The sequence below is a fragment of the Zootoca vivipara genome, chromosome 8 (genome assembly GCF_965207765.1).
Source record: "Zootoca vivipara chromosome 8, rZooViv2.hap1.1, whole genome shotgun sequence".
Taxonomy (NCBI): domain Eukaryota; kingdom Metazoa; phylum Chordata; class Lepidosauria; order Squamata; family Lacertidae; genus Zootoca; species Zootoca vivipara.
The window spans coordinates 59,194,322-59,220,657 of NC_142591.1; the positions used below are offsets into that span (position 1 = coordinate 59,194,322).

General features: G+C 45.2%; 1 protein-coding gene across 2 annotated transcripts in view; it reads right to left on the bottom strand.

Annotated features, from left to right (window-relative positions):
- Nucleotides 1-1,034: 1,034 nt before the first annotated feature.
- Nucleotides 1,035-26,336, bottom strand: part of TPD52 (tumor protein D52) — a 44,868-nt gene continuing 19,566 nt past the window's right edge. Inside the window, exons 2-7 of one of the 2 annotated variants that reach the window (XM_060277738.2) lie at nt 22,218-22,333; nt 20,785-20,933; nt 17,650-17,751; nt 4,476-4,517; nt 3,698-3,746; nt 1,035-2,589 (exon numbers count right to left, since the gene is read on the bottom strand). In XM_060277738.2, the coding sequence (XP_060133721.1) occupies nt 2,473-2,589; nt 3,698-3,746; nt 4,476-4,517; nt 17,650-17,751; nt 20,785-20,933; nt 22,218-22,333 (575 nt within the window). In that variant the 3' untranslated portion in view covers nt 1,035-2,472. The remainder of the gene's footprint in view (nt 2,590-3,697; nt 3,747-4,475; nt 4,518-17,649; nt 17,752-20,784; nt 20,934-22,217; nt 22,334-26,336) is intronic. The other variant, XM_060277737.2, reaches the window with a different exon arrangement.

A 26,336-nucleotide genomic window follows, 5' to 3' on the forward strand; every position in this document is an offset into this window, starting at 1 on the left:
ATCCATTTCAGACGGTCCACGGAGTACTTAAACTGAAGCGTTCATAAACTGAAGCGAACTTTCCCATTGAAAGTAATGGAAAGTGGATTAATCCATTCCAGACGGGTCCGCAGAGTACTCAACCTGAAGCGTACTTAACCCGAAGCATGGGTGTAATTGGTTCCGGAAGTCTGTTCATAAACTGAAGCGTTCATAAACTGAAGCGAACTTTCCCATTGAAAGTAATGGAAAGTGAATTAATCCGTTCCAGATGGGTCCGCGGCGTTCATAAACCGAAAATTCATAAACCGAGGTGTTCATAAACCGAGGTTCCACTGTACTGTACTGTACTTGTGATCCTTCTGTTACCGAAAAATTGGGATATTAAAGTAACAGAAGTAGATGCTTGGTTTCAACACAAGACATAAACATGCCTGAAACATTACTTTTTCAAAAGTTTAGAAAACAAAACGCCCTCTTGCTGTTGTAAATATAATGGTTTATCTCAATATATTCATTTAAAATAGTTTGTTCAAGTGCTTCCACCTTGTGGCTATTGTGAGACTAGCCTATTTTAGGTATAATTAAGTTCCTTATATTTAAAACTGTGTAAGACCTAAATATTTTTGGAGACAGAGTAAGCCTTGGGGGTGGGGGAGTGGTAAGTATAACAACACTCAATGACAATAAAGATCCAAAGCTTGACACCCAATTCTCTGGACTTACTTCTCCAAATCAAATCCTGGAATTCCAGTACTTACTTGGTATATGACCATTCTTTGAAACTGAAAATGGGATCCAAACGGAAACTGATGTCCAGACATGACTTTTGAGAATATGGCCTAAAACAAATAGGATTTTCATAGCTCTCAAGCACCTTGGGGTACTGCTGCATCCCATCACAAGTATCTGGGTGCCCAGGTTGCATCAGTGAGCAAAATGCTCCTCCTCCAACCCCATCTAGAAAGGAAGCGCTCTCTCAAATTTAGAAGCTCTAATTGAGACCACCATTTGAAAATGATAACCTTGTTTAAAAGATACAAGCCAACTCAAAGTAGCATTTTACATCTGAGAAGACAATGCTTTTATTTTAACAAGTAATCAAGTATTGAGGCTAAATCTGAAATGCTACAGAACGCTGTCAAATACAGCAAAATTGCTTCATAGGCATTATTTGTGGCAGCTCTGGTGCAGCTATAAAGATGAAGCCTAAGTTGCAATGCACCTTTTAAGAATGTGTTCTAGTTCATTTCAAACTTTGTGATTAATGTGGCAAAACACTTCTGCTAAATATAACCTTACAGTGTGCCAGAAATTTGTCTAATGCAGGCACACAGTATACATACAAGGTGGGAGTGCATTTAGCTTCTAGGAAGCCAAGTCTTTTTACAAGATCAGCAACAGGTTTCAGTTAAGAGAACATTTTTAAGCATAGAAAGAGCTGACCGTGCTCATTTTTGTATTTCCAGGCTGTGAGATTGCCCACTTTATCTTATTCCAATCTTCCACTACAGCCAATTCAGAGCTTGGGTCTATAATGACTACATTCCAATGTGCATTTTCCCCAAATGGAAATGCATAGCTGACTGCACTGTTTGCACCATACACTTTCTTTCTTTCTTTCTTTCTTTCTTTCTTTCTTTCTTTCTTTCTTTCTTTCTTTCTTGAGAGGGGGGAGTGTTATAAGCAGCAGAAATAACATGGACTTTTAGTCTAATGTTCCTTTTCATCAATTAGCAAGCGGAAGGGAGCAACCATTTTATTTTTATAAGTATGGTGCTTCTAAACCACTCCCTTTGCAGTAGGCTTTTAATTTATGTTAACAGCTTGCCTCATTTTACTTCTGGAAGTCAACTTCCAATACCCAGGAGAAAACGGCATCTCTGCTAGTTGGAACTGTTCAGATAAGTTTACTATCAGGATTTTTATTTTTTTTAGGGAAACCATAAACATAGTGAATGTTTGTTGGAATCACCCTACTTTCAGTGTCCACTTACCAAGACCACAACACATACACTGATAACTTAACATTGCAATATCAAAGCAAGCTTATTCTGCCAGTGGAACCTCTTGCAACAGAACCAATTAAAGGTACACACTTAAAACAATGAAGTTTTCAAAGGTTTTGACAGTGAATTAAGTATGAAGAGACATGGCATGAAGCAACTGCTATTCGTCCCAGCACCTATCTTATACAGTGTTGAGTCCCATTTCTAAACCTTTTGTAAAACCTTAATGATTTCTTTGGACCAGAAATAAATCTTTTTAAATACTCAAAATGCATAAAAATTCCCCATCCCACAGATAACATAGGCAAGAGTGTATTTTATGGTTTCAAAAATACTCTGAACCTATAGAAACGATTTACATTGAACAGCTATAAAGCTAAGTGCTAAACAGAAGGACATCCTGGAAGAGTCTACAGCAGAGGTGTTGTGCTTCAGCATTTGCTTGTAGCATCTGGCAGTGGGTAGCACAAGGAAGGCAGGACAATCATTGAGTCTCCTCTTCTGTCTGCTTTGTAGTAGCTTCTGTGGCACTGGCATTGGCAGCAGAGTTCAAGACCTCTCCAAAGTCACCCCCAGGAGGCTTGGTTCCCCCAACCTTATACTGAAGAGAGATTTAGAGACTTCAGATTACACTCTTTAGAAGTTAAACTGCAATTATGGTTAACAGTCTATGGCTATATACTCAAATATTATTTCTCTCTGTCTCTTTGTGTAATCCACGTTTAGATAGCAAGGGAACACAGGTGCTTCCCATAGCTGCCCCACAATTATGAAACTTCCTTCTCCCAATGTCCAAAGCAGAAACCTGAATACAGAATAATTTTGTTCTTTATGCAGCAATTTAAAATCCATTATGTATTTCTACTGGGAACAGTTTCAGTTCTGAGCTTTTGGAAAACAGGTTGATACAACTGAATAAAGTGTGCACACGTGAGCATCTTAGCATACAGATTAAGTTTAGCCCCAGCAATAGTAGAGGAAACTTTGTAGTAAAATACCAGAGGTAGGTAAATGATGTAATCTCAATTTGACATGCAAGCAACGTGTTAAAACAACCATCTCTGTGCCTTACAGATAAGGCAAAAAGATGGTTAGGCCAATTTGCATAATTGTGGTTGCATAAATGCCACACCCGGACAGACATACTAAAAAAAATCAAGTAAGGTCAATAGCTAAAACGCTGCCCAGTAAGATTTATTTTCTATGCTGTCATGACTTATTTTAATAGGCACATGATGATGATGATATTACGGGTGTACAAAATTTATTTAAATCATTATAATTTTAGTAGCCTACCTTAAGCATATCCTCGGGGTGTAGGTGCACACAAGGCATTGTATAAGCTACTAATTCAATGCAAGTTTGACTTCCTGAGAGTTTCAACTGTGCTTCCAATTGGTATATGGGGAGAGAAAGGAGGAAACTAACACTGTCCTGCTAATGCATTTCTCAGGCTGTTTCTACTGAGCACACTTCATTCTGGTCCCCTTAAGAACCAATAACCTGCCCTCTCTTTTCTCTTCCAACAATGTAGAACTTAAGCTTCATTTAGTTCCCAACGATGTGGTAGTGCTAGTAGACACCATAGTAGTTAAATGTTCTCCACTGTTCCAAGGAAGCAAAATACTCACAGACCAAGTATTCTTAGAAATCTCAGCTAATTTTTAAAAATTTATTTTAGGAATGAAATTTGTAGTTAGGAGATTTACCTTTAAGTTTTCCACTTTCTCTTCAAAGGACTTGAATGTTGGGGAATTTCTATTCAGGAAGGAAAACAAGAGTTACATTTCTTGTTTGGCCTTAGAAAATGTACCGTATATGCAATGGCCAACCACTTAAAGAAAAACATGAAGAGCAGAACAGTACTTTTAAGATGCAGCTATGGTGACAGTCAGTAGCCTGCACGATTCCAATTATACAATTCCCTTTTTTAAATTTCATTATTTTCCAGCCCAATCCTATACGCCAGGGGAGGGGGGAACTAGATCCGGTCAGTGGGCCAGATTCTGACACACACGCTCCCTGGGGGCACTTGCCAGACAAGCTGGGCCACCCACCTCAATCATCTGTTGTCAAATTAAACATTTCCCTTTACAGACCAGCGTAACATCAAACTGGGCTGATATTCAGCCAGCACCAATCAGCTGAACTCTGAAGTGTAGCCTATCCCATCTTGCATTTGGCACTAAATACCAAATGAAAACCCCATTTGTCAAGAAGCCATAGGCAGCACGCTTTAAAGCTCCCAATTATTCTTTTGTTTTATTTGTGTGTTTTTTCTCCACCCCCTGCAACAGACATCATACGCAATGCTATACGTCACATACGATGCCATATGATGTTCTCACAACTGGTATTTAGCACTCTATATGGGGCAAGTCAAATACACCTTTACCTGTTTTAAATATGCATTTGCAGCAATCAAGATTATTTGTCCCTGCTTACATTAGAATAGGAACTAAAACTTAGTGCAATTACATACATTACCTCATAGCAGGCATGCTAATTGAATGTTGTAGACAACGTATACTACACGGCAGCGTTAAAAGAAAGGAGAATCAGTCAGATTATGAGGAGAGGTGTGCCATGTCCCTGCCATTTCATGTAGCAACACATTATCAGAATATTTATCCAACGCACTCAAAACAGGCAAGCAAATTTGTCACCATGCACCACTAAGAGGCAAGCAGTAGCAACATATAAGCACATCATGCTAGGTTAGTAAACAAACTCCACAGGGTGGTTCTTAATGTAACTGATCAGATTTAGTCAAGAATGCCAAACATCATAGATTAATCAGATTAGGCCTGAGTGTAAACTTCAGAAGTACACCCAGAATTTTAAAACCTTAACCTAGGGATATAAACATGATCAAGCATGTTAGTCAATATCAATGTGTTTTCAGAATGGGGCCAATCAGCTTCTGCCAAAAACCACTCCTCTTTTTATATTAGCACTTTATGTTCATGTTCTTTATATTATCTTTATGTTCATCCTCACAACCATCATGCAGGACACACCAGGCACCTATTCTTTTATCTGTTCACCCAGCCTGGAAAAGTGCAAGGAAAAATCGGATCTGGACTATCAATAACTATACAGTGGATCACAATAGCTTTCAGTATACTAATATTGCTTGTTCCTTCAGCAACACAGGAGTAGATAATGCCTTGGGGAAGTCACTCCACTGTTATGGTGAGCTGTTACTTTATAGGCCGTTAGATAGGCTGCCAAGCCTATCCAGGTTTAGTGATGCGGTTGTTAAACAAGCCAGTTTTATGACATGTTCCAGATGATCAGGAAGCTAAAACAAAGCTAATGAAAGTTATCAGCTTATAACAAGGGACAGGTTGTTCTACAGAAACGCATTCCATCTTGAGAAAAAGCAAAAATGGTTCTCACTTAAGCTGGTCCGAATGTTTCAATTATGTTCCTATATACCGGTAAGCTGGAACGTGTCCAGAAGAGGGCAACCAAAATGGTCAAAGGCCTGGAAACGATGCCTTATGAGGAACAGCTTAGGGAGCTGGGTATGTTTAGCCTGGAGAAGAGAAGGTTAAGGGGTGATATGATAGCCATGTTCAAATATATAAAAAGATGTCATATAGAGGAGGGTGAAAGGTTGTTTTCTGCTGCTCCAGAGAAGCGGACAAGGAGCAATGGATTCAAACTACGAGAAAGAAGCTTCCACCTAAACATTAGGAAGAACTTCCTGACAGTAAGAGCTGTTCGACAGTGGAATTTGCTGCCAAGAAGTGTGGTGGAGTCTCCTTCTTTGGAGGTCTTTAAGCAGAGGCTTGGCAGCCATATGTCAAGAATGCTTTGATGGTGTTTCCTGCTTGGCAGGGGGTTGGACTGGATGGCCCTTGTGGTTTCTTCCAACTCTATGATTCTATGATTCTAAACTATTTCTGTATACAGTTTGGGAAACACCAATTAGTTTGCCAACTACACAACTGATACTAGCCACATAGGGTTGAGTCCAACTAAGTCTTGATTACTATAACTTCTGAATTGATTTCAATGGGTCTACTCAAGGAGTACTGTATGGTTCACACTGTAGGTTGTCTCTTAGCTTGGAGTTTAAGTAACTGGATCATATTTTAACATTTGAATTTTTTTAGCCTTGTGAAGATTGCTAACAGCTCTTCTGAATGCTGGGCATAGACAACCAAAACCCCACCATCTACAGACTAGGAAGTTGGCATTCATACCACCACATATACCACAAAAGCGACTCAAGGTGCATGTGTGAACAGGCACCTCTCACTCACATCATTCCCCCAGGCACATCAGTGCTTAACCTCTCATTTTCACCTTTTAACATCTATTCACTTTCTTGCCCTATCATCTTGGTTGCTACTTTCTCTCACACATAAGCTCTTTTCTGTTTTCCTCTTCCTGATTTTCCAACTGTTCTGCTCTTTGGCGATGAAGCAGCCTCAAGGTTGTCAGGTAGCAGCCTCAGTTCTGCTGCTATCCCTGCATCCCCTTGACCTATATTGCCACAGATCCAATTTCTCTCAAAAGTGCTGCACAACCAGACAACGGAACTGGAAAGAATACAGCACACTTTCCACTTGCTTAGGGCTGGGATTTGTACCAGGCATTAAAGACAAGCTACCCTCCTCGAAATGCTTACTGTAGCTACAGCATGCCCCAAAGGGCCATAGCTCAGTGGCAGAGCATTTGCTTTGAATGCAGAATGTCCCAGCATCAATCCATGGCACCTCCAAAGGAAGGCTGTGAGAAACCCTCCCTGAAATCCACTGCCGGTCAGTGTAGACAACACTGAACTTGATGGATCAACTGGTATGATTCAGTATAAAGAAACTTCCAATGTTTCTAAAGGAATATAGTGCCCGGTGTTGGAAGTGAGCAATAGTCAAAACTGCTAAGAATTAACAGGTAAAAAATTTTTTGCTGGAGCGCGGATTCCCGCCCGGTCTCCAGAGCGCCGTTCTGGAAGTGAGAATGAAAATGGAAGTATTAACAAACCCGAGGGAATGTGGCGGATTTGCTTTACCGGACTTGGAAAAATATTATGAGGCAGCCTGCTGGGTCTGGATAAAAGATTGGTTGACCTTAGAGAAACCTGACATTTTGGAGATAGAGGGTGTAAACAAAATCTATGGGTGGCATGGTTATCTACTATATGGAAAGGGAAAGAAAAATAAAGAATTCCAAAACCACACTATAAGAAGGGCCTTGTGGGAGGTGTGGGAGAGAACTAAAGGAAAAATAATAGAGAAAACTCCCTGGTGGGCATCACCAGTCGAGGCAAGTGCCACCTTAAAATGTTACATAAGACAGGTGTGGCCAACATATAGGGACCTAACTGAAAACGCCAATGGAAATATTAAACTTAAAGAGTACGAAGAACTAAAGGCTAAAGGAATGTCGTGGCTTGAATACTTTCAATTGAAAGCAACCTTTGATAAAGACATTCAAACGAGGGGTTTTGATGAGGTGAATACAAGGTTTGAGAAAGACCTCAATAGTATTAGACCTCAATAGTAATAGACCTCAATATTGAGAATAGAAATTCTCAATAGTAAAGATAAAACCCTCTCTAAAATGTATAGATTATTAAGGGAACCTGAACAACAGCAGGAAACAAAAAATAAGTATATTAAAAAATGGGAACAAGATCTGGGTTACACGATAGAACACACTAAATGGAAAGAATTTTGGGAGAGACGAATTAATTTTAGAGCTTCATATGTATTGAAAGAGAACTAAATGAAAGTACATTATAGGTGGTACTTGACCCCGGTGAGAATAGCAAAAATAAATAAAAGTAGCAACAATAAATGTTGGAAGTGTCAACAGGCTATTGGGACAACGTACCACATGTGGTGGCTGTGCCCAAGAATTAAAAAGTTTTGGGAGACGATTCATCAAGAGATTCAAAAATTAATTAAGATATCGTTTAGGAAAAGAGCAGAAGCATACTTATTAGGAATTCTCAATTGTGATATCCCACCCGATAAGATAAACATCTTCCTATATGCAACAACAGCAGCTAGGGTGACAACAGCGAAAGTTTGGAAAGAACCTATTATACCAACGAAAGGAGAATGGATTGACAAGCTCTGTGAATACCTGGAGCTAGCTAAATTAACGGATTGGATACGTAACAAACCTAGAAACAGAGTCAGGATTCAGTGGGAATGCCTAAATGACTATTTAAAGAACTCAGGAGTGGGAAAAGAAACATGGCTGTGCCTAGAATAACTGTGCAGGGTAACTGTATAGAAAGAGGATTAAAGCATTTCTTTTTTCTGTATAAATGTAAAAGTGATTGTTATTGAGAGGACAACTGTATAAAAGTACTGAAAGGTTCATTTATGTGTTCAGTGCAGTGGAAGTATTGTAAGATGTAAAGAATGTAGGTAAGAGAAGGCTGTTGATTCAGTCTTTCTTTCTTTTCCTTTTTTTTCTTAATTTTTCCTTTTCTTTCTTTCCTTTTTCTTTTTCCTTTCCCCTTTCCATTTTTTTTCTTTTCTTTTTCCTCTCCCCTTTCTTTTTTCATCTTGGCCTCTTAGTTCTTTTTGGGATTTTAACCTTATGTAAACAGTATAAAATTGAAGCTATATATTGTATATATATGCATGTACTGTATGCATGTACTGTTTTTTGCAATAATAAAATTTCTAATAAAATTTTTTTTTTGCTATTGTGATCCTGCACAGGGAAGTTCAGCAGACACATCGTTTGCTTTTCATTCTTCTAGTGCTAGCATCCAAAGGAGGATTATCTTGCCTCTATTCTTGTTTGGTGCCCAGGTGTCTCACTGCGGAGACAACAGAAATCTCCCTCTTCAGATGTTCCACTGGAAGAATGTGTTATGTGCACATTACTATCCCCTTCTACTTTCCTCTTCCTACTTTCTTCCTACTTTCACCAGCAGGTCTGAAACATTCAGACATATAATAGAAGGAACTAGAGAGGGGGCAGGAAAAATATCTGAGTTTTAAATAAATAAGAAAAGCTATTGCTCATTTCTGTGCTGAAATTCTGCTCCAATAAAGTAGAAGAGTATTACCTTAAAGGGAGAAATTCAACGTCATGCTAAGAAAATCATTCCATCGTGGCAAACATTTCAAGCTTGCCAGACAGAACGATCCCCCTGTGTGCTGTTTCAGTGATTCTCCCAATACCCTCCCCCCCCCAAGAAAAAGTCATTTGGGAGGAGAGGAGAGAAGCTTAACTGCACAAGTGAAAGTCCTTGCACAGGGCTTCCACTAAGGGGACTCACTGGTTGAATCCCACCTACAAGTGTGGTTTGTGCTAGGGGGCAACGAGACTGTTCTTGCTAAGACTCTCTTCCTTAACAAAGGCAATCTGTTGTTATTTGATCGTTGGTAACATTCCCCTGAAACGGGCTATTCAATATGTTTAAGTGCTCAATCCAGGGGAAGCTTGGTTCATAGGAATCTGCAGAAATTACTCATAGTAAAAAAAATTCAAACCAACTATCAAATAACAGGCCTAACATTTCTGGTACATCTTGTGATTGCGAGGTGGCAAAACCTGGGGTAGATCTGACCTCTGAGAAACCTGTATTCAAGGTCTATCCCTCTGTTTGGCTCTCAACAGGTAAGGCACCTGTCCATGGATGGATGGATGTGGTATCCAAACAGCATCCTTCCACTCACCACAGAAACCCTCTGCTGTTTCCCTGGCTCCCTTCACCTCTTCCATTCCTTATTTAATTGCATTGCTATTGCAATCAACTTCACAGGGCTCTCACCCCCCCTCCCCTGAATTTCACATATTATATATGGCTAACAACATTGAAGTGCTCTTCAGAGTTGCCATGTGCTATCTCCCACGTCCCTTCCGCAAATGGGTCTTCTCTGCAGACGACTTTACTGGATACAACCCAGTATTTCTAATAATCTATTAAACACTTTTTGAAAAGTTTTTTGTGGTGTGGAAGGAATACCCTAAAAACTACTTTAGCCCTCTTCAAGTTACCCAGTATTATGGTCAGTCAGGAGCTATCCACTAGACAACAGAAAGACTACTTGCATGCTCTCTACAGTAACTTTTCACAATCTTACCTAAAGGAATGTGTAAATGCGTGCACTCTGTAGGACACCAAGCAAACATTTAAAAATAAAGAGAAAGTTCCAGTATAAACACACAGGGATTTTCACAGTAAAAGAAGTGAGCTTGAAGTAGCACTTATATGTTAACTGACTACAGAAGAAAACGGCAGCAACAGAAGTGAAGGGTTCGTTTTCAGCAATGAAATCTAGCTCTGAGATTCAGCAGTTCCAAGGGAATATTGTGCAATTAAATGCAAGTGATTTTGCTTCTGAGTGAAGAAATCTGAGTGCAAGCACCCACAAACTTAAATAAGAAAGATGCAAATTTTTGTGTCGTCTACAAGAGAAGCTGCCCAGAGTGTAACACAGAGCCCAAACTTGGCTTAGTGCAGACTCCCAAAGAGGAAACTGCAGCCACTTTGCCACTCCCCAGTCCTTTTTTGCTGCCATGTTGAGCTGCACAGAACTGAGCCAAGCTTAAACAAAAGCCCAGATTGGGACACATGCTAAGCTCCCTGAATATTAGCCATGGGATGTAGCCAAAAGCAAGCTGGTTACAGGTTCGGGGGACATGCTAAAGCCAAACCTTAGTGCAATGCAGCAGATATAAAAGGGCCAGGGAGGAGCAACACGACTGCAAGCTCTTCTTCAAGGGTCCACACCTTCATACATTCATGTTCAAAGTTTGGCTTAGCTTGACATGCAAACCAGGTCACTGTGTGCCTGCTGTTATACCATGAGGTTTCATCACAAGTTCCCACAACCACTGCTTTATAATGAAGAAAAACAATCGGGCCCTTCAACCTCAGAAACAATGTGTCACAGTGGCCGGAGCGGGCTACTTCAGAGTAACGACTCTACACAGCTCTGCATTTTATTCTTTTATTGGTGCTGCGTATTTACAGTGCTGAAGTCATTGCTATATACACGGAGCTAGGTGTTCAGTCGGGTTCAGAACCTCCGAATGGCTTTTGGCGCGTCTTTCTCCAACACAAAAGCTTTGGCAGACCCATCCTCTTTCCCCTCCTCTTTCTGCGTAATTCCGGAGTTGGGGGGATGGGTCTCCCCCCCTTATTTGCCCCTTCCTGTCCCACCTGGTACCCTGGCTCCTCTACCTTGCCTGAGCCTCGGACACGACTTCCTGCTTCCCCACTGGAATCGGAACTCTCTCTGCTTTCCCCTGTGCTCGGGGATGGGCTTGAACTCAGGAGGGGAGGGACTTCGCGATATCCCCTGTCCCTCACATCCACCCCCCTCCCAAGCTCTCCTTCTCCCCTCCCCAGGTCCCCCCCAGGTGTCGGTGACGACTGGAAGCCTAAGAACTCAGTACTTTCCGAGCCCGTTGGTGTGAACACCTCCCCCCAGTCCTGCGAGCCCCCCCCTTCCGCCTGGGAGGACGGGAATTCTAAAAAGTCCGTGGCGTCAGAGCTGGTGGGGGTAAAAATGTTCTGCCAATCTGCTTCTTCCTCTGACTGGGTGGATCTCGGTGACGCCCATACCTCGTCCTCTGGTTCCTCAAACTCCGCTTCCCAGCGCCATGGTGACCTGCTCTCCCGTACTTCCTCCCCCTCCCCCTCCCTTTCCATGTGCCAGGGCTTGGGTCTGTGGGGAAAGAGGGCGTGAAATTCTTCTACCAGGAATTCCTCCTGTATCTGAGTGGCTGGGACCCATTCATTCTGTGACGGTGGAGCATCCTCCCATGCCATGAGGTACTCCAGGCCCCCCACCCCTCTCCGTGAATCAAGGATGGCCGTGGCCTCATTGAGTTGCTCCCTGCCTTCCCTCTCCCCCCCTCCCTCGGGGGTTTGTTCGCTGCCTCGGAGCCTGCTGCTTTCCCTGTACGGCGACAGCAGCGATCTATGAAACACTGGATGCACCCTCATGTCCTCTGGCAGTGCCAGCCTGTATGCCACCGGGTTTACCTGCTGCGTGACCGTGAAAGGGCCCAACCTTCTGGGTGCCAGCTTCTTGCACCTCCCTCTGGTGGGAAGGCCCTCCGAGGACAACCAAACCTTGTCCCCCACCCTGATGACCTCCCCCGGTCGCCTGTGGCGATCTGCCCCCTTTTTGTACGCTTCCTTGGCCCTCTCCAAGTGTTCTCTGAGCTGCTGGTGCACCGTCTCCAGCTCCTCTGCCCAATCCTCTGCCTGCGGGCCCTCCTCCTCCTCCTCCCCCTCCCTCTCCGGGAAAGATCTGAGGTCGCGCCCGTAGTTGGCCTTAAAGGGCGACACCCCTGTGGAGACGTGCACCGCATTGTTGTAGGCAAATTCTGCCAGTGGCAGGCGATCCACCCAGTCCGTTTGCCTCTGGCTGACGTAGCATCTCAGGTACTGCTGCAGAATGGCGTTGACCCTCTCTGCCTGTCCATTGGTCTGCGGGTGCCGAGCCGTCGACAAGCTAACCTCCACCTGCAGGAGGTTCATGAGCCGCCTCCAGAACCTGGAAAAAAATTGGCGGCCTCTATCCGAAATAACCCTTAAAGGTAATCCATGCAATCTGAAGACGTGGTCAACAAACAGTTTGGCTGTCTCTTCTGCAGAGACCGCCCTGGCACACGGTATAAAATGGCACATTTTGGACATAAGGTCCACCACCACCAACACTGCGGTCTTGCCCCTGGACGACGGCAGGTCTGTGATGAAGTCCATTGACACTACTTCCCACGGCCTGTGCGGGGTGGCTAATGGCTCCAGCAACCCTGCTGGTGCTGCTCTGACCACCTTTGCTCGTTGGCAGGTGTCACAGCCCCGTACATAGTCTCTGACATCTTCCCGCACCCCTGGCCACCAGAAGTGTCTCATGACTAGGTGAGCGGTTTTGTCCCTTCCAAAATGACCCGCCGTTGGGTTGTCGTGCATCTGCTTGAGGACCTTACGTCTAAGCTGGGTGGTGGGCAGGTACAGTGCCCCCTTGTAGAAAAGCCGCCCCCTGCGGTCTGTGAAGTCTTTTGCCTGCTCCCTCCCCCCTCTCAGTTCTCTGAAGATGCGGGTGGCAAATTCATCAGCTGCTGTCAGTGCTGTGAGTTCTGCCTCGCTCACCACTGCTGCTCCGCAGGACCATGCTGATGGGGGGAAAATGTGCCTGGGTGCTGGTGGCAACTCCTCCTCCATGTACTCTGGCTTGCGGGATAGGGCATCCGCCCTGACATTCTGCTCCCCCGGGATGTAGTGGATGGAGAAGTTGAAGTTCGAGAAGAACTCTGCCCACCGTATCTGCCGCTGGTTGAGCACCCTGGCAGTTCTCCAGAACTCCAGGTTCTTGTGGTCTGTGCACACCTGGATGGGGTGCTTGGCGCCCACCAGGAAGTGTCGCCAGTGCTGGAACGCAGCGTGGATCGCGAGAAGTTCCCTATCAAACACTGTGTAGTTGCGTTCTGGCTGGGTCAGCTTCCTGGAGAAGAAGGCACAGGGTCTCCACTCTCTGTTGGCGTCCAGTTGCAACAGAATCGCTCCCAAAGCCTTGTCTGAAGCATCTGTCTCCAGGCGTAGGGGCGCATCCTGCACCACGTGGAACAGGTGCTGGTCTGAAGCGAACACCCTTTTGAGGCTTTCGAACGCTGCTTGCGCCTCCGGTGTCCACCGGAACTTCTGCTTGCCTCTCAGGCAGTCGGTGATAGGAGCCGTGACACGAGAGAAGTTCTTGATGAACTTCCTGTAGAAGTTAGCGAAGCCTAGTAGGCGTTGGGCATCTTTGCGCGTCCTGGGGCTGTGCCAGTCCAGGATGGCCTGCACCTTGTCCTTGTCCATCGCCAGCCCCTTGTCTGACAGCTTGTAGCCTAGGAAGTCCACCTCTTTGGTGTGAAACTTGCACTTCTCCAGCTTCACATACAGGTGGTTCTCCTTCAGGCGCTGCAACACCTCCCTGACATCCTTCACATGCTGCACTGGGTCATTGGAATAGATAAGGATGTCATCTAGGAAGACCAAGCAGTTCTTGAAGAGGAGGGACCCCAGGACGTGGTGCATGAAGGCCTGGAAGCATGCTGAGCCCCCTTGCAGCCCGAAGGGCATCACCAGATATTCAAAAGAGCCCAGAGGCGTGAACATCGTGGTTTTCCATTCATCGCCTTCCCGGATCCTGATCAAGTTGTACGCCCCCCTTAGGTCTAGCTTGGTGAAAATCTTGCCCCTGCGTGCCGCTGTCAGGAGATCGTCCACTCTGGGCATGGGGAAAGCCACTGGCTCTGTCACTGAATTCAGTCGTCTAAAATCCACCACAAGACGGCGCTGTTGCATGTCTTTCTTGTCCACCCAGAAGACCGGGCTGCCCCCTGCTGCCTTGCTTTCTCTGATGAACCCCCGCTTGAGGTTCTTGTCGATAAAAGCGCGCAGATCCTCCAGTTCCTGATCTGACATGGCGTACAGCTTGGCTGGGGGTATAGTTGCCCCTGGCACCAGGTTGATCTGGCAGTCGAAAGGCCTGTGTGGGGGTAGGTGGTCGGACTCCGCTTCGCTGAAGACCTCCTGCAGGTCCCAGTACGGCTTGGGTATCGCCTCGCCCCCTTTGACGTGCATGGTGGCCACCGTGGCTATTGGAGGCCCCTCCCCTGGTTGGTGCTGCATGCAATGTTCCAGACAAAAGTCCGACCCAAACGTGATGCATCTCTGGTGCCAACTGATGGAGGGGTCGTGGCGCGCCAGCCAGCTCATGCCCAAGACGATGGGGGGGTCTGAGATGGTGGTGATGTTGAATGCCAGTGTCTCAGAGTGCCTTCCCACCATCATTCTCATGGGGGGGGGTTGATGAGTGATGGCCCCTCCCAGCAGCTCCCTGCCGTCAATGGTGGCTACGTGCAAAGGAAAGTCCAGCTGCAGAAGCTGTATTTGGTGCTCTTCTGCAAAGTTTCTCGAGAAGAAGTTGGCAGATGCACCACTGTCAATTAAGGCGAGGACTGTCAGGGGATAGCCATTTGGGAGCGTTAGCGTCACTTCTAGAACCACTCCTGCTCTGGGAGGGGTGGGCTGGCTCTGCTCCTCGCTGTGCGGGTGGGCTGGCTGGGGCTGTTGTCTGCTGACTGCGCCTGGCTGCTGCCCCTTGTCTCCTGCAACCAGGCTTTCCCGTTTCCCTGCTGTGGTGCTGCGTCAGTGGGGGAGGGCACAACCGTTCCCGCCTTTCCTTGCCACTCTCTGCGATGTGGGCAGTCTCTGACGAGATGCTGGGGGGAGTTGCAGAGAAAGCAATTCCCGCCCCTTCCCTCCTTGCGTCTTGTCGCCGCTGGGGTTTGAAAAGCCCGCGCGCGCGCGCGCTATCAATTTGCATGGGTTCCTGGTCCTGGCTGGTCCCAGGCGTGGCTTGAAAGGGTTGTTGGGGGAGTGGCTTCTCCTGCGACCGTGGGAACCAAGCCCGCTTTGCGCGCGTTGCTTGCTTGTCGTTCCACCGGGATTCCTGTCTCACCCCCACCGCCAGAGCCGCTTTGCTCAGCTGATCCATATTACTGGGCTTTGGACCTCTCGAGAGCTCATCTTTCACATCCTCATTCAACCCCAGGTAGAACGCCGCTTCCATCGGAGGCGAGTGCAGTTCCCACCCCAGTCTGTGCACTAGCATGGTGAATCTCGCCCAATATTCGCGAACTGTCATTGTTCTTTGCCTTAAATTATGCAGTTCCTCCTTGGTCTGGTCCATATGACTATCGGACGCATACATAGTTTTTAAAGCCTCTAGAAATAGTTTGACATTCTTCATGCAAGGATTTTTTGTCGCTATTAACGGTCTTAGCCACTCCCTGGCTGCCCCTGTAAGGTGTTCCACAATAAACGCTACCCTGTGCTCATCATCAGGGAACTCATCATGGTACAGCTCAAGAGCATACACGATCTCAGTCTCAAAGCCATGATATTCCCTCGGGTCTCCATTGAACTTGCTTACTAGGGTCCCCGCTCTCCTTCCTGGCAGCACTTGGAGTTGGGGGGCCCCTCCCGCCTTGTTTTTCTCAGCATCCAGCTTGTTTTGGAGCTCTACCGCCACCGCCCTTAATTGCTGCTCTTTTTCCTGAAGCGCTCTCACCTGTTCCGCAAGTTGTAGCCGGTCCTCCTGGACCTTCTTGGTTTCTTCTTTAGCTGCCTTTAATTCCCCTGTGCCTGCAGCGCCAGTTGCTGCAGGTCCTGTTGGGCTTTCTCCGCGATCTGCCGCCATTTCTCCGCCTCTGACGCACTCATCCCGGCAACTCCAAAGTAGCCCAAAAAAAGATTCGGAGGTTGCTGTCACAGTGGCCGGAGCGGGCTACTTCAGAGTAACGACTCTACACAGCTCTGCATTTTATTCTTTTATTGGTGCTGCGTATTTACAGTGCTGAAGTCATTGCTATATACACGGAGCTAGGTGTTCAGTCGGGTTCAGAACCTCCGAATGGCTTTTGGCGCGTCTTTCTCCAACACAAAAGCTTTGGCAGACCCATCCTCTTTCCCCTCCTCTTTCTGCGTAATTCCGGAGTTGGGGGGATGGGTCTCCCCCCCTTATTTGCCCCTTCCTGTCCCACCTGGTACCCTGGCTCCTCTACCTTGCCTGAGCCTCGGACACGACTTCCTGCTTCCCCACTGGAATCGGAACTCTCTCTGCTTTCCCCTGTGCTCGGGGATGGGCTTGAACTCAGGAGGGGAGGGACTTCGCGATATCCCCTGTCCCTCACACAATGCAAATATTTTTATAAAAAGAACGCTTCCAGGAAATAGAATTCAAAGCTACAGTTCACGCATCCTCTGCTAAGGATACCTAGAGATGTTACAACCCAACACAAGTACGTTACATCCCTCACCCCCAGAAAACCTCACCAACAGTACAAAACATATAAACAGAGTAAAAGATGAGAAGTATCGTAAACCACAATTCTAGGAGGGGAGTTAGTTTTCACAAAAATGCAGGTACCCAGAATGTTCTTGGTTTATTTCCTTATGCCTGGGGTTCATGCAGCTCCCACATGCTTGCTTTTGGTAGCTTGATGGCTTCTCTCTTTCCCAGTGTACAAGTAACCGAAGAAGAGAGAACATGCGACTTGTTTAACCCCATTCCAACCGACTGCCTACCCTCCAACATGATTACATCAAGAAAGGAACATCTAGATGCAGGAGCTCTCCATGACTAGTCTTATCAATTCAGTGCAGTACCGGCCCAACTGTTAGGTAGGTTGAGGCGGCCTGCTTCAGATGGCAGATTGTGTGGTTTTGTTAGAGAGAAGCACAATGCAGCTATAACTTTGTTAACACTCGGGAAGGAAACACAATTTGCAGACTCAGGCACCTAAATATCTTGGGAAGTGCACAGAATAGGAGGAACCTAATCAAGGCACATTGGGAAGATGCAAGTCTCAATGTGGATCACTACTAGCCCATTCAATGGACTGGGGACCATTTCACATGTAAGTGGCACAGTCCCCACCCACCCATTAAAAAAAAAGAATGTCATTAGCACAAGGCCAGAGGTGGTAGTTCCCTGCACGTTCATGTCAAAATAAATGGCTTAGTTATAGAATCAAGCTGTCAGTTCCCAGCTGCAATCCACAAACTCTACACTCTTGGAAGGGTTTGCAATTTTGTGTTTGGCACTGTTGAAACGCTATGCAGTGTAAACAGATATTACTACAGGCGAGGGGAAAATTAAAGTCATACTTCACATCTTCCAACTTCTTCGTTATTGCAGAGCCAACTGTTGAGAATGCAGCAGAAGCTTTCTGCCCAGCTTGAGACAGTGTTTCTGATGTCTTCTTATACCTAAATTAAAAAAAAGTCAACCTATTATCACAATTCTCAAACACCTGCCCCACAAGTGTTGGATCAGGCATACGTATTACTTTGCTCCTAGTGCACTTGAAATTAAGAAGCCATGCATTGCTAGTATGGCAGCTTATACAGTGGTACCTCAGGTTAAGTACTGTACTTAATTGGTTCCGGAAGTCTGTACTTAACCTGAAGCATACTTAACCTGAAGTGAACTTTCCCATTGAAAGTAATGGAAAGTGAATTAATCCGTTCCAGACGATGAAAAACACCCCCTAAAACAGCAATTTAACACAAATTTTACTGTCTAACGAGACCATTGATCCATAAAATGAAGGCAATAATCAATGTACAGGATTACCAAAAGCACCTCCCTAGCAGACTTGAAAGCTGAGACAGCACAATGTAGGGGGAAGTCCCTCTCAGGAGGTTGCTGGATCCTGTAATAATGTATCACAGTTGTCTAATCTGAGGGTTATCAGAGCATGGATAAGTCAGTAAAAGGTGCTCCATGACAGGGATGAACTATCCCCAGGCTGTGAAACTGTTCCTTCAGAGGAGACAAACACAGCCCAAACAGTACCTCCCCCTTTTTTTGGATCAGGCCACAGTGCACTGGCCTCCATTCAGTTCCTGCCTGTTTCCAGTGCACTAGCATCTCAACCCTTACAACAACGTGATGTGAGAGGCAGCATCTGTGTCACGTACCACATCTATAACCTGCTTTTCCTTAAAGGAGCCCAAGGCACAGGCCTTCCTACAATCTCTCACAACAACCCTGTGAAGTGGGCTAGGCTGAGCGTGGTCCATGGCTGAACAGGGCTTTCAACATAGTCCTGGCCGGATACACGACTCTACCAACCAATCGAAACTCCCAAGTCTGCACAAGCTGCGAAAGCGGCAGCAAACCAGCCTTCTTCCCGGTCACCCTGGGCAGGGCTCCATAACGGCCATAACCAGGGAAGGGAGCACAGGCTCACCCATCCCGCGTGGGAAGAGGAAGGGGAGAGGTGGCTGCGAGGCGCGGGTGAGACGAATCCCCCTCGGCAGCAGTGAGGGGTGAGGGGGGCTCCACCCTACCGTGAGGCCACCTGCGAGCACCGGTGGGGCGGCATCTTTTCCTCCGGCCCCTTCCCACGCCCCTCGGCTCACCTGGCGATGGCGTCTCCAAGCAGGCCCAGCAGCAGCAGAAGCCCACCGAGGGAGCGGGGTGACATGGCGGGAGGGGGGGTCTCTTCGAGTAGGTTCCAAGCGCGCCCCCTCCTCGCTCCTCTCACACGTGGCCCAGCTACAGCCGCCTAACCAGGCTTTGAGATGTCAACAAAGGCTGTGCTTCGCTGCCTTAAGCCGGAGGCCGATTGCGGAGGCCCCGCCAATGTCCAGGCTGCGCCCCAGGCAGCAGCGAGACCTCCAAGAGCCTCCGCAGCTGGAGGCCGATTGCAGAGGCCTCCGCAGGCCCCTGCCGATGTCCAGGCTGCACTCACTTCTCGGTTACTTACTTACGGGTTAAAATTGTATGTAACCTGAAAATACATAACCCAAAGCATACGTCACCTGAGGTACCACTGTATAAGCTTCTTCAGCCCTTAGCATTTCCAGTGAACACTAGCTTCGGTACATCAAATTTATCTGAAAAGTTAGCTTTTGTATCCTGCGTCCCTTTCCTCTATCAAAATGAGAGAAACTGGGTTTAGAACTCTCTCTTTTTGTATAAGTGGCATAACTAACAAGTCACAACAAGGTATCTACAGGAGAGCATGTGGAATAACTGATTTGGTTTAAAATGGAAAAGGTTTGCCAATAACACATCTCTTTTGCAACATACATGTCAAAGTATTTGCTACACGATACAATTTGTGTGGTAAGTAAACAGCTGGGATAGTTGCTTCATCTTCCTATCAGACTTAACCAGAAAAAGTTCTAGAAAACTGCAACACATCCAGGTTCTTTTGTCTTAGATAATGGTGCCAATATGCCATATTGAGTCATTACCCACAGTTGCATTAGGCGTTTTCAGCAATTGTAGCTGACCAGAAAGAATGAACCATCTGGCCACATGTTCAACACACGTGCTTAAGAGCAGGGACAGGAAGCTGTGGTCCTGCAGATGTTACTTAAGTGTGTTTAATAGATTATTGTATTTTAATATTTTGTTGGAAGCTGCCCAGAGTGGCTGGGGAAACCCAGCCAGATGGGCAGGGTATAAAATAAATAAATAAATAATAAATAAATAAATAAATAATAAATAATAAAATAAATATTATTATTATTATTATTATTATTATTATTATTATTATTATTATGTCTAGCCCAGCATTCTTCTCCCACAGTGGACAATGAGAATGATAAATTGATGTAATGTTGAGATGTGTGTGTGTCTTTGGGGTATGGAACTGAATAAAGTATGTATTTGATTCCATTTATTAATTGCTTCCCATAAAATACATTGGAAGTGTTTTCACAATAAAAACATCAATGTTCAAAAACAATTGCAATGGCATTCTCACACCCACAATCTCCCAGACATCCAAAGAAACACTGCCTCCAATATATGTGCCGAACTACAGCTTAACCCTGACCAAAGGTCATGCTGCCAGGGATTGATGAGAGTTGTCATTAAACAACATCGGAAGAGCCAAACGCTTAATGGCATGACCATTCTAACCAACCCTGGAAAGAAGCTACCTTCTGCCTTGACTAAACCTTGCCAAGACATTAAGGACCGATTCACAAAGTTTTCCTAGCTCAGGCTTCATGCAAAGTGTCTGAATGCTCTCCCATCGCCAAAGAGAATCCAGGAGTATAGAAAACTAACATTTCAGAAAGAATGGTCTCCTCTGAATGGTCCTGCTAAAACCCTCGCTACAAATATATAACCTGCCATCACTAGATCCTCTGAGAAAGCCCACCAAATTCAGCTGATGAGGAAACTCAAGCCCATCCCTTGCATTCAGGCAAAATAATTTAAGTGAAGAAACATACGCATTTGTTGCATTCAGGCAAAATAATTTAAGTGAAGAAACATACGCATTTGTTGCTGTGACATCTTGCCACCCTTTGGAAAGGTTCTGCCTCAGCTCCTGCAGTGAACTGATCCCCAGTTTTCTCTTTATTTCTGCTAGGTGCTTCTCTTTAGCAGCTAGTACCTGTGACAAAGTCTGGATTTCTTCTTCCACCTACAAGATAGAGCCCATGAAGAAAATCAACTAGGGAAGCATAAGCTAGTGAGGAATTATTTTAGAGCAGATGTTTTGACATTTCCTACCAACATTTCCTTGTTTGGAACAAATCACACTTGCATCTTTTAAAGGTTTAAATATACCATATGTTAATTATAGGTTTCAGTTTGAGAAAAAACACACCAACCGATTCTGATTCAGTAATCAACTAATAGCGCCCCAATTCAATTGCATAGGTAATTTTCACATTAATGAACTTATTGGTTGCTTTTGGTTATTGGTTGCTCCCCCCCCCCCCGACAAAAGCAACTCAAAGCAACTTCCAATCACATTAACATTTGCATTAAAAACAGCATCTAAAACTTGTAATGGATTTAAGGCAATATAATTCCCTCTGTTTCCAATGTTCAGGCTGCAAGTGCCTTTGCACAGATAATCAGGGTTGTTGGTTTTTTGTTGGTTTTTTAAACTACAGAAGAACAGAAAGCCCTCAGGCAAAAAATAAACAAACCCTAAGCTATGGTGAACCCCACAAACAGTTTGGTGATGACAGAATGCTCAGTGGCCACGTTGGTTTGGGTAATGGAAAAGAATGGTTGATTTCCTGAACAGCAGAGCAAGAAACACGAAAACACAAAGTGAGTGCTACATCTGCAATGTCTTTCAAGCATTCTTATTCTAACCAGAGCCTTCTGCATTTGCAATTCCAAATGCCAACTTCTGCTTCAGCTCTTTTTTAAAATTCTGTAAGGAGGCAGAGCTGATCGAAGCAAGTGTGGAAACAGGTAACCAGGAACTACCTTTGCTTGCAAAATAATATACTGATCAATATGTGTAAATTAAAATCGATGCATTGATATTTAAATGTATTGTTAATGTAAGCCAGTTGGAGGTCCTTCTTGTGTTTTTCTGGTTGTTTTGTTTTCCCTTTAATGAATTTGCAATTGTTAAAACCCCCAAAATATATGAAGCACACAAATCAGTTGAACCTTTCATGCATACACAGGTAGCTTAAGCCATAAATCAAGGTTATACATTTCTTCCAGCAAACACAGAGCTGCTGTACATGGACCTTCTACTGAGACCAAGACACAATTAACTACAGAACAGCACCACACAGCCTTAGGCTATTCACTGTGTCCATTTTAAGAACTCTGCTTATTACAAATTATTTTCCAATAGCACTATCAGAAAGACAGCCTCATAACTCCATATTAAATGTAACTGTGGCTCACGCACGTGAATCAGATCAATTTTGAGGGCCACACAAAATAGGTTTACCTTAGCAAGCTCTCTTCTAAGTTCTTCCTGTTCTTCTTCTGACAAAGCCTCTGCAACATTAACTGAAGCAGCAGCATCTTCTCCAACTTCAGGAATTACTTCATTTTTCAGCAGATCTTAAAAGAAGAAAAGAAAAAACCTTCAGATTTGTCATTTGGGATCACTACTTTAAGATTGCTTTGTTGCGAAACATTCGTCATCAAGGCTGGTGGTGTGTGTGAAAACCAAGAGTGGAGGTTTCCCACTGCTGCAATGGTGCAGGGATGGTGAACTTGCGGCTCCTCACACACTGGGGACTGCATCATCCCCAACCTTTTGGCTGTGCTGAAGGGTCACAGGTTTCCCATGCCCCTGATAAGAGGACTGTCTGAATTATCTTGCTGTAAGGAGTGTTTCAATGAATGGATGCAAGACAACAGACGATATTTGACAGCGAATACAGAGTTCAATAGAGGCAGAAGCAAAAGCTATATTTACAACACTGAGCTGCTTTATCTAGGGTTTTGGTTTTTTAAGATCAGAACTAACTGCTACTCAGATTTCAGTGGCATGGCCTCATCCAGCCTCTTAAAACCTTCTATCCTTACCACTTCTGTGTGATCCAAGATTTCCCTATTGCACACCTTCCCTTTCACGTCATATTCATGCCCTCTTGGTATCTTCATCTTCTGCAGAACTGGGCGAGGGTTTTATAGATCATATGGACAATGCAGAAATGACAACCAAAGACGCTGGTTTACATGAATCTGATTCCTGAAGCTTGGAAATCTGAAACTTGCAAATCTGTGTGCCAAACAACTCAAATACTGTAGAGAGTATACAGTTCAACACTGGCCTGTTCTGGAAGTCCTAAGTTGTTCCCAATGCCCAGAATGCATCCCAGAGCACAACCAACACTCCTATGCAGCTGCACAGTATGTTCAGTAATGGTGGGAAAGCTATTTTGCATTACCAGTCTTCTCAAGGACATAACCGCCTCCAATATGGTTCCCTGGAACAGCCTGAAAATCAGAGGTTGATGCTAAAGACCGACGTAGTAAATAACACCAATGCAATCTTGTTATTCCACATACCAAAGAGAATGTTCTTTTTCCAATAGCAAATGGAAGTATTTCCTGCAAAGTTCTCTTCAGATTACTATCAAGAGTCTTAAGCAGAAGGCAGTAAACCAATTGAGAATTATTCTGCATTACAGGAACATTAAAATCATTTATGCAAAACCTATCCTCAAAGGATGGTAAATAGTGTTTTAAGTTTTCATGAGACAGCAAGCAACTGAATTAAAACATTCCGCCAAATGCCTCTAGTTCTCTGCAATAAGTGCATTCTGGTTTAATTTTTTATATGAATAGATTATTCTAGTTATATTTTTAGCTGTGCTGTGACTTTATTGGGGATATCCATCCAGGAATGTGCCATTTTGCATTCCCCAGAAGGATGGTGGGCAAAAGGGTTTTTGGTTCTTGTGCCGCACAACTCTCCTGGCTGCCTCCCAGTCACACTGAAGGGAAGTTGTCTCAGGATGCACAGAATGACAGCAGAACACATCAGCAGAAGAGAGTCTGTGTGGTGCTGCAGTTGGATCGTTAAGATTGGGATCTGGGAATACTAGGGTTCAAATCCCAAGCCAGCCATGAAGCTCATTGGGTAAACCTGGGCCAGTCACTTCCTTTCACAGAGAACGGAATGGGAAAAGGTTAGATTTGCTTCTCCTTCCACAATCAAGAGTATTGCTAGAAGTACTGTACTGGAAGGACACTGCTCATCAGTAAACAAGTTTATGTGGAATCCTACCCACTTAGCTAAACATGCATTGCTACTAATGCCATTTAGGATCCTACCAGGCCAAGAAGCATTTCAGATATATTCTTACATAGATCTCATTACCATAGAGGAAATTGCACAGAGGTCATTTCCATCAAGCACCAATATTCACAGCAAGAACCCGCTTTTCATAGGATGTGTATCGTAGTTATGGGGTACATAATAACCCATCCATCTGCAGGAAGATTGTTGTGCAGAGCGTGTCTAAGTGCAGATTCCAAAGTTGCAATCTTATTTAAATGCTGTAATCAGTTTTTAAAGTATGCTAAGGTCCAATTTTAAGAAAACTATTGTAGTGGCAAGTATCTAGCTTTACCAAATAACTTAGTAAGTTAGTTATAGCCTGGAAGCATGAAATAGTATTAAAAGTTTGGTGCCTTAGGCATCAAACCATCTCTACAGAACCAGAAATTCTAGTCTGTCAAAACCTAGCTTGTGATGTCTAAGCCTGGAAGTCTCTCACATTTGTAAATTCATTTCTCCCCACACAAACCCCTTTAATTTTTTGCAAAAAGATTTGCTGAAATCTTTTCTGAGCATAATAAAAGGTGGTAGGGTGAAAATATGCCAAACTATGTTCAAATATGACGGAACTAATTTTATTCTAAGTTGTTTGGAGTAGTTTCTAGCAGTTATGTTGAATATATATATAATCACTTTGAAATTCACAAAGGCTCCACTCACAAAATCTTCCCCAAACTAGTGCCCTCCCAGATGTTTTAGACAACAAGTGGCTGGGACTGATGGGAGTTGGATTCCAACATCATCTGGAGGACATCAGGGTAAGGAAGGCTGTGCTATAGTTACCTAAATCAGTATTCTATGAACACTTGGGAAACACACATTTTTTTCCAAGATCAAGCACAAAGGAGAGTTCAAGTGAGCTCTGGACTAAGAACCAGAAGAACATTTAACTGCTTGTGCATGTCTCTAAGAGCCAGTGTGGCATTGTACCGTGTTTCTCATATTTTAAGACGTCCCTATAAAATAAGCCATGGCACGATTTTCATGCTTTGAAAAAATATAAGACATACCCCGAAAATAAGCCGTAGTGCTACCGTAAGTGCAGTTCTGGAGGGCCTCGCCAAAATACCCAGCAGCGCGCGCCGTGTGGGGCCCCGAGCCAGCGGGACCCAGCTGAAGCGCCGACAAAGCCTCAATCATCCTGTGCTAGGAAACGTTGTGGCTGTGGGGTGGTGGAGGTTACTCTGGCTACCCGGCGCTGCTCCTTTCACCCTCCGCTGTTCGTGGCGTGCAGCAGCAGCAAACTGGAAGGGCCAAGCAGCGCCTCGTGGTCTGCAGAAACGCTCACACAGTGCAGGATTGTTTTCCAATTATCTCGGGACAGTCGCTCCACCTGGAGCCATAACTTGCCTTTCTCTTTCGCCGTGTAGCGCCAGCGATTATTCCCCTCCTCCCTTTCTGCCCGCTCTCTCTCCCCTCCTCCCTTCCTTTCCCCTTGGCACGGGACCCGCTGAAGCGCCGACAAAGCTCCCGGCAGCGCTGCGCAGAGTGCCCCGAGCCGCAGCAGGAGTGGGTGAGGGTAACGGAAGTCGGAAGTGGTGTGTCTGCCGCACGCCTTTCCTCTATGGTCTCTACGGGTGCTGCGGAGGAACCTCCTGGTGGAATTGCGCTCGCCCCTGGCTTTGCATGGAGCACTGCCGAGCGGGTGAAGCCTGGGACGCCCTGGGAGGGAGCAGGAGGCGGCGACGCCTGCGGCAGAAACAGGAACGGGACGGCCGAGAGGCCGAGAGCCACGGTGCTCCTCCTGCGGCTCAGGGCGCTCTGCGCAGCGCTGCCAGGAGCTTTGTCGGCGCTTCAGCGGGTCCCGCTGGCTCGGGACTCCATGCGGCGCACGCTGCTGGGCGCTTTGTCGGTGCTTGAGCAGCAGCAGCAACTTACCGGTTAGTAAAAGAAATAAAATAAGACACCCCCCGAAAATAAGCCATAGGCTTATTTTCTTGAGTAAAAATAAATATAAGACATGTCTTAAAATGTGAGAAACACGGTAATGGTTAGAGAGTGTTGGACTATGACCTAGGAGACCAGGGTTCGAATTCTCACCCAGCCATGAAGCTCATTGGGTGACCCTGGACCAGAGAAACACAGAGAGCTTACAGCTTCTGCATAAGTCCTTGTTGTCAGATGCATGTGAAAGCTTGTTTTGGTACTGGATGCTAACACAACATTCCCCATTCTCTCAAATCATTCTCTATGCTTGATAGTGTTTAAGGCAGCTCTAAGGCAAAGTTCCACTAACATTTAATTACCTATTATTCAAATCAGGTTTTCAGT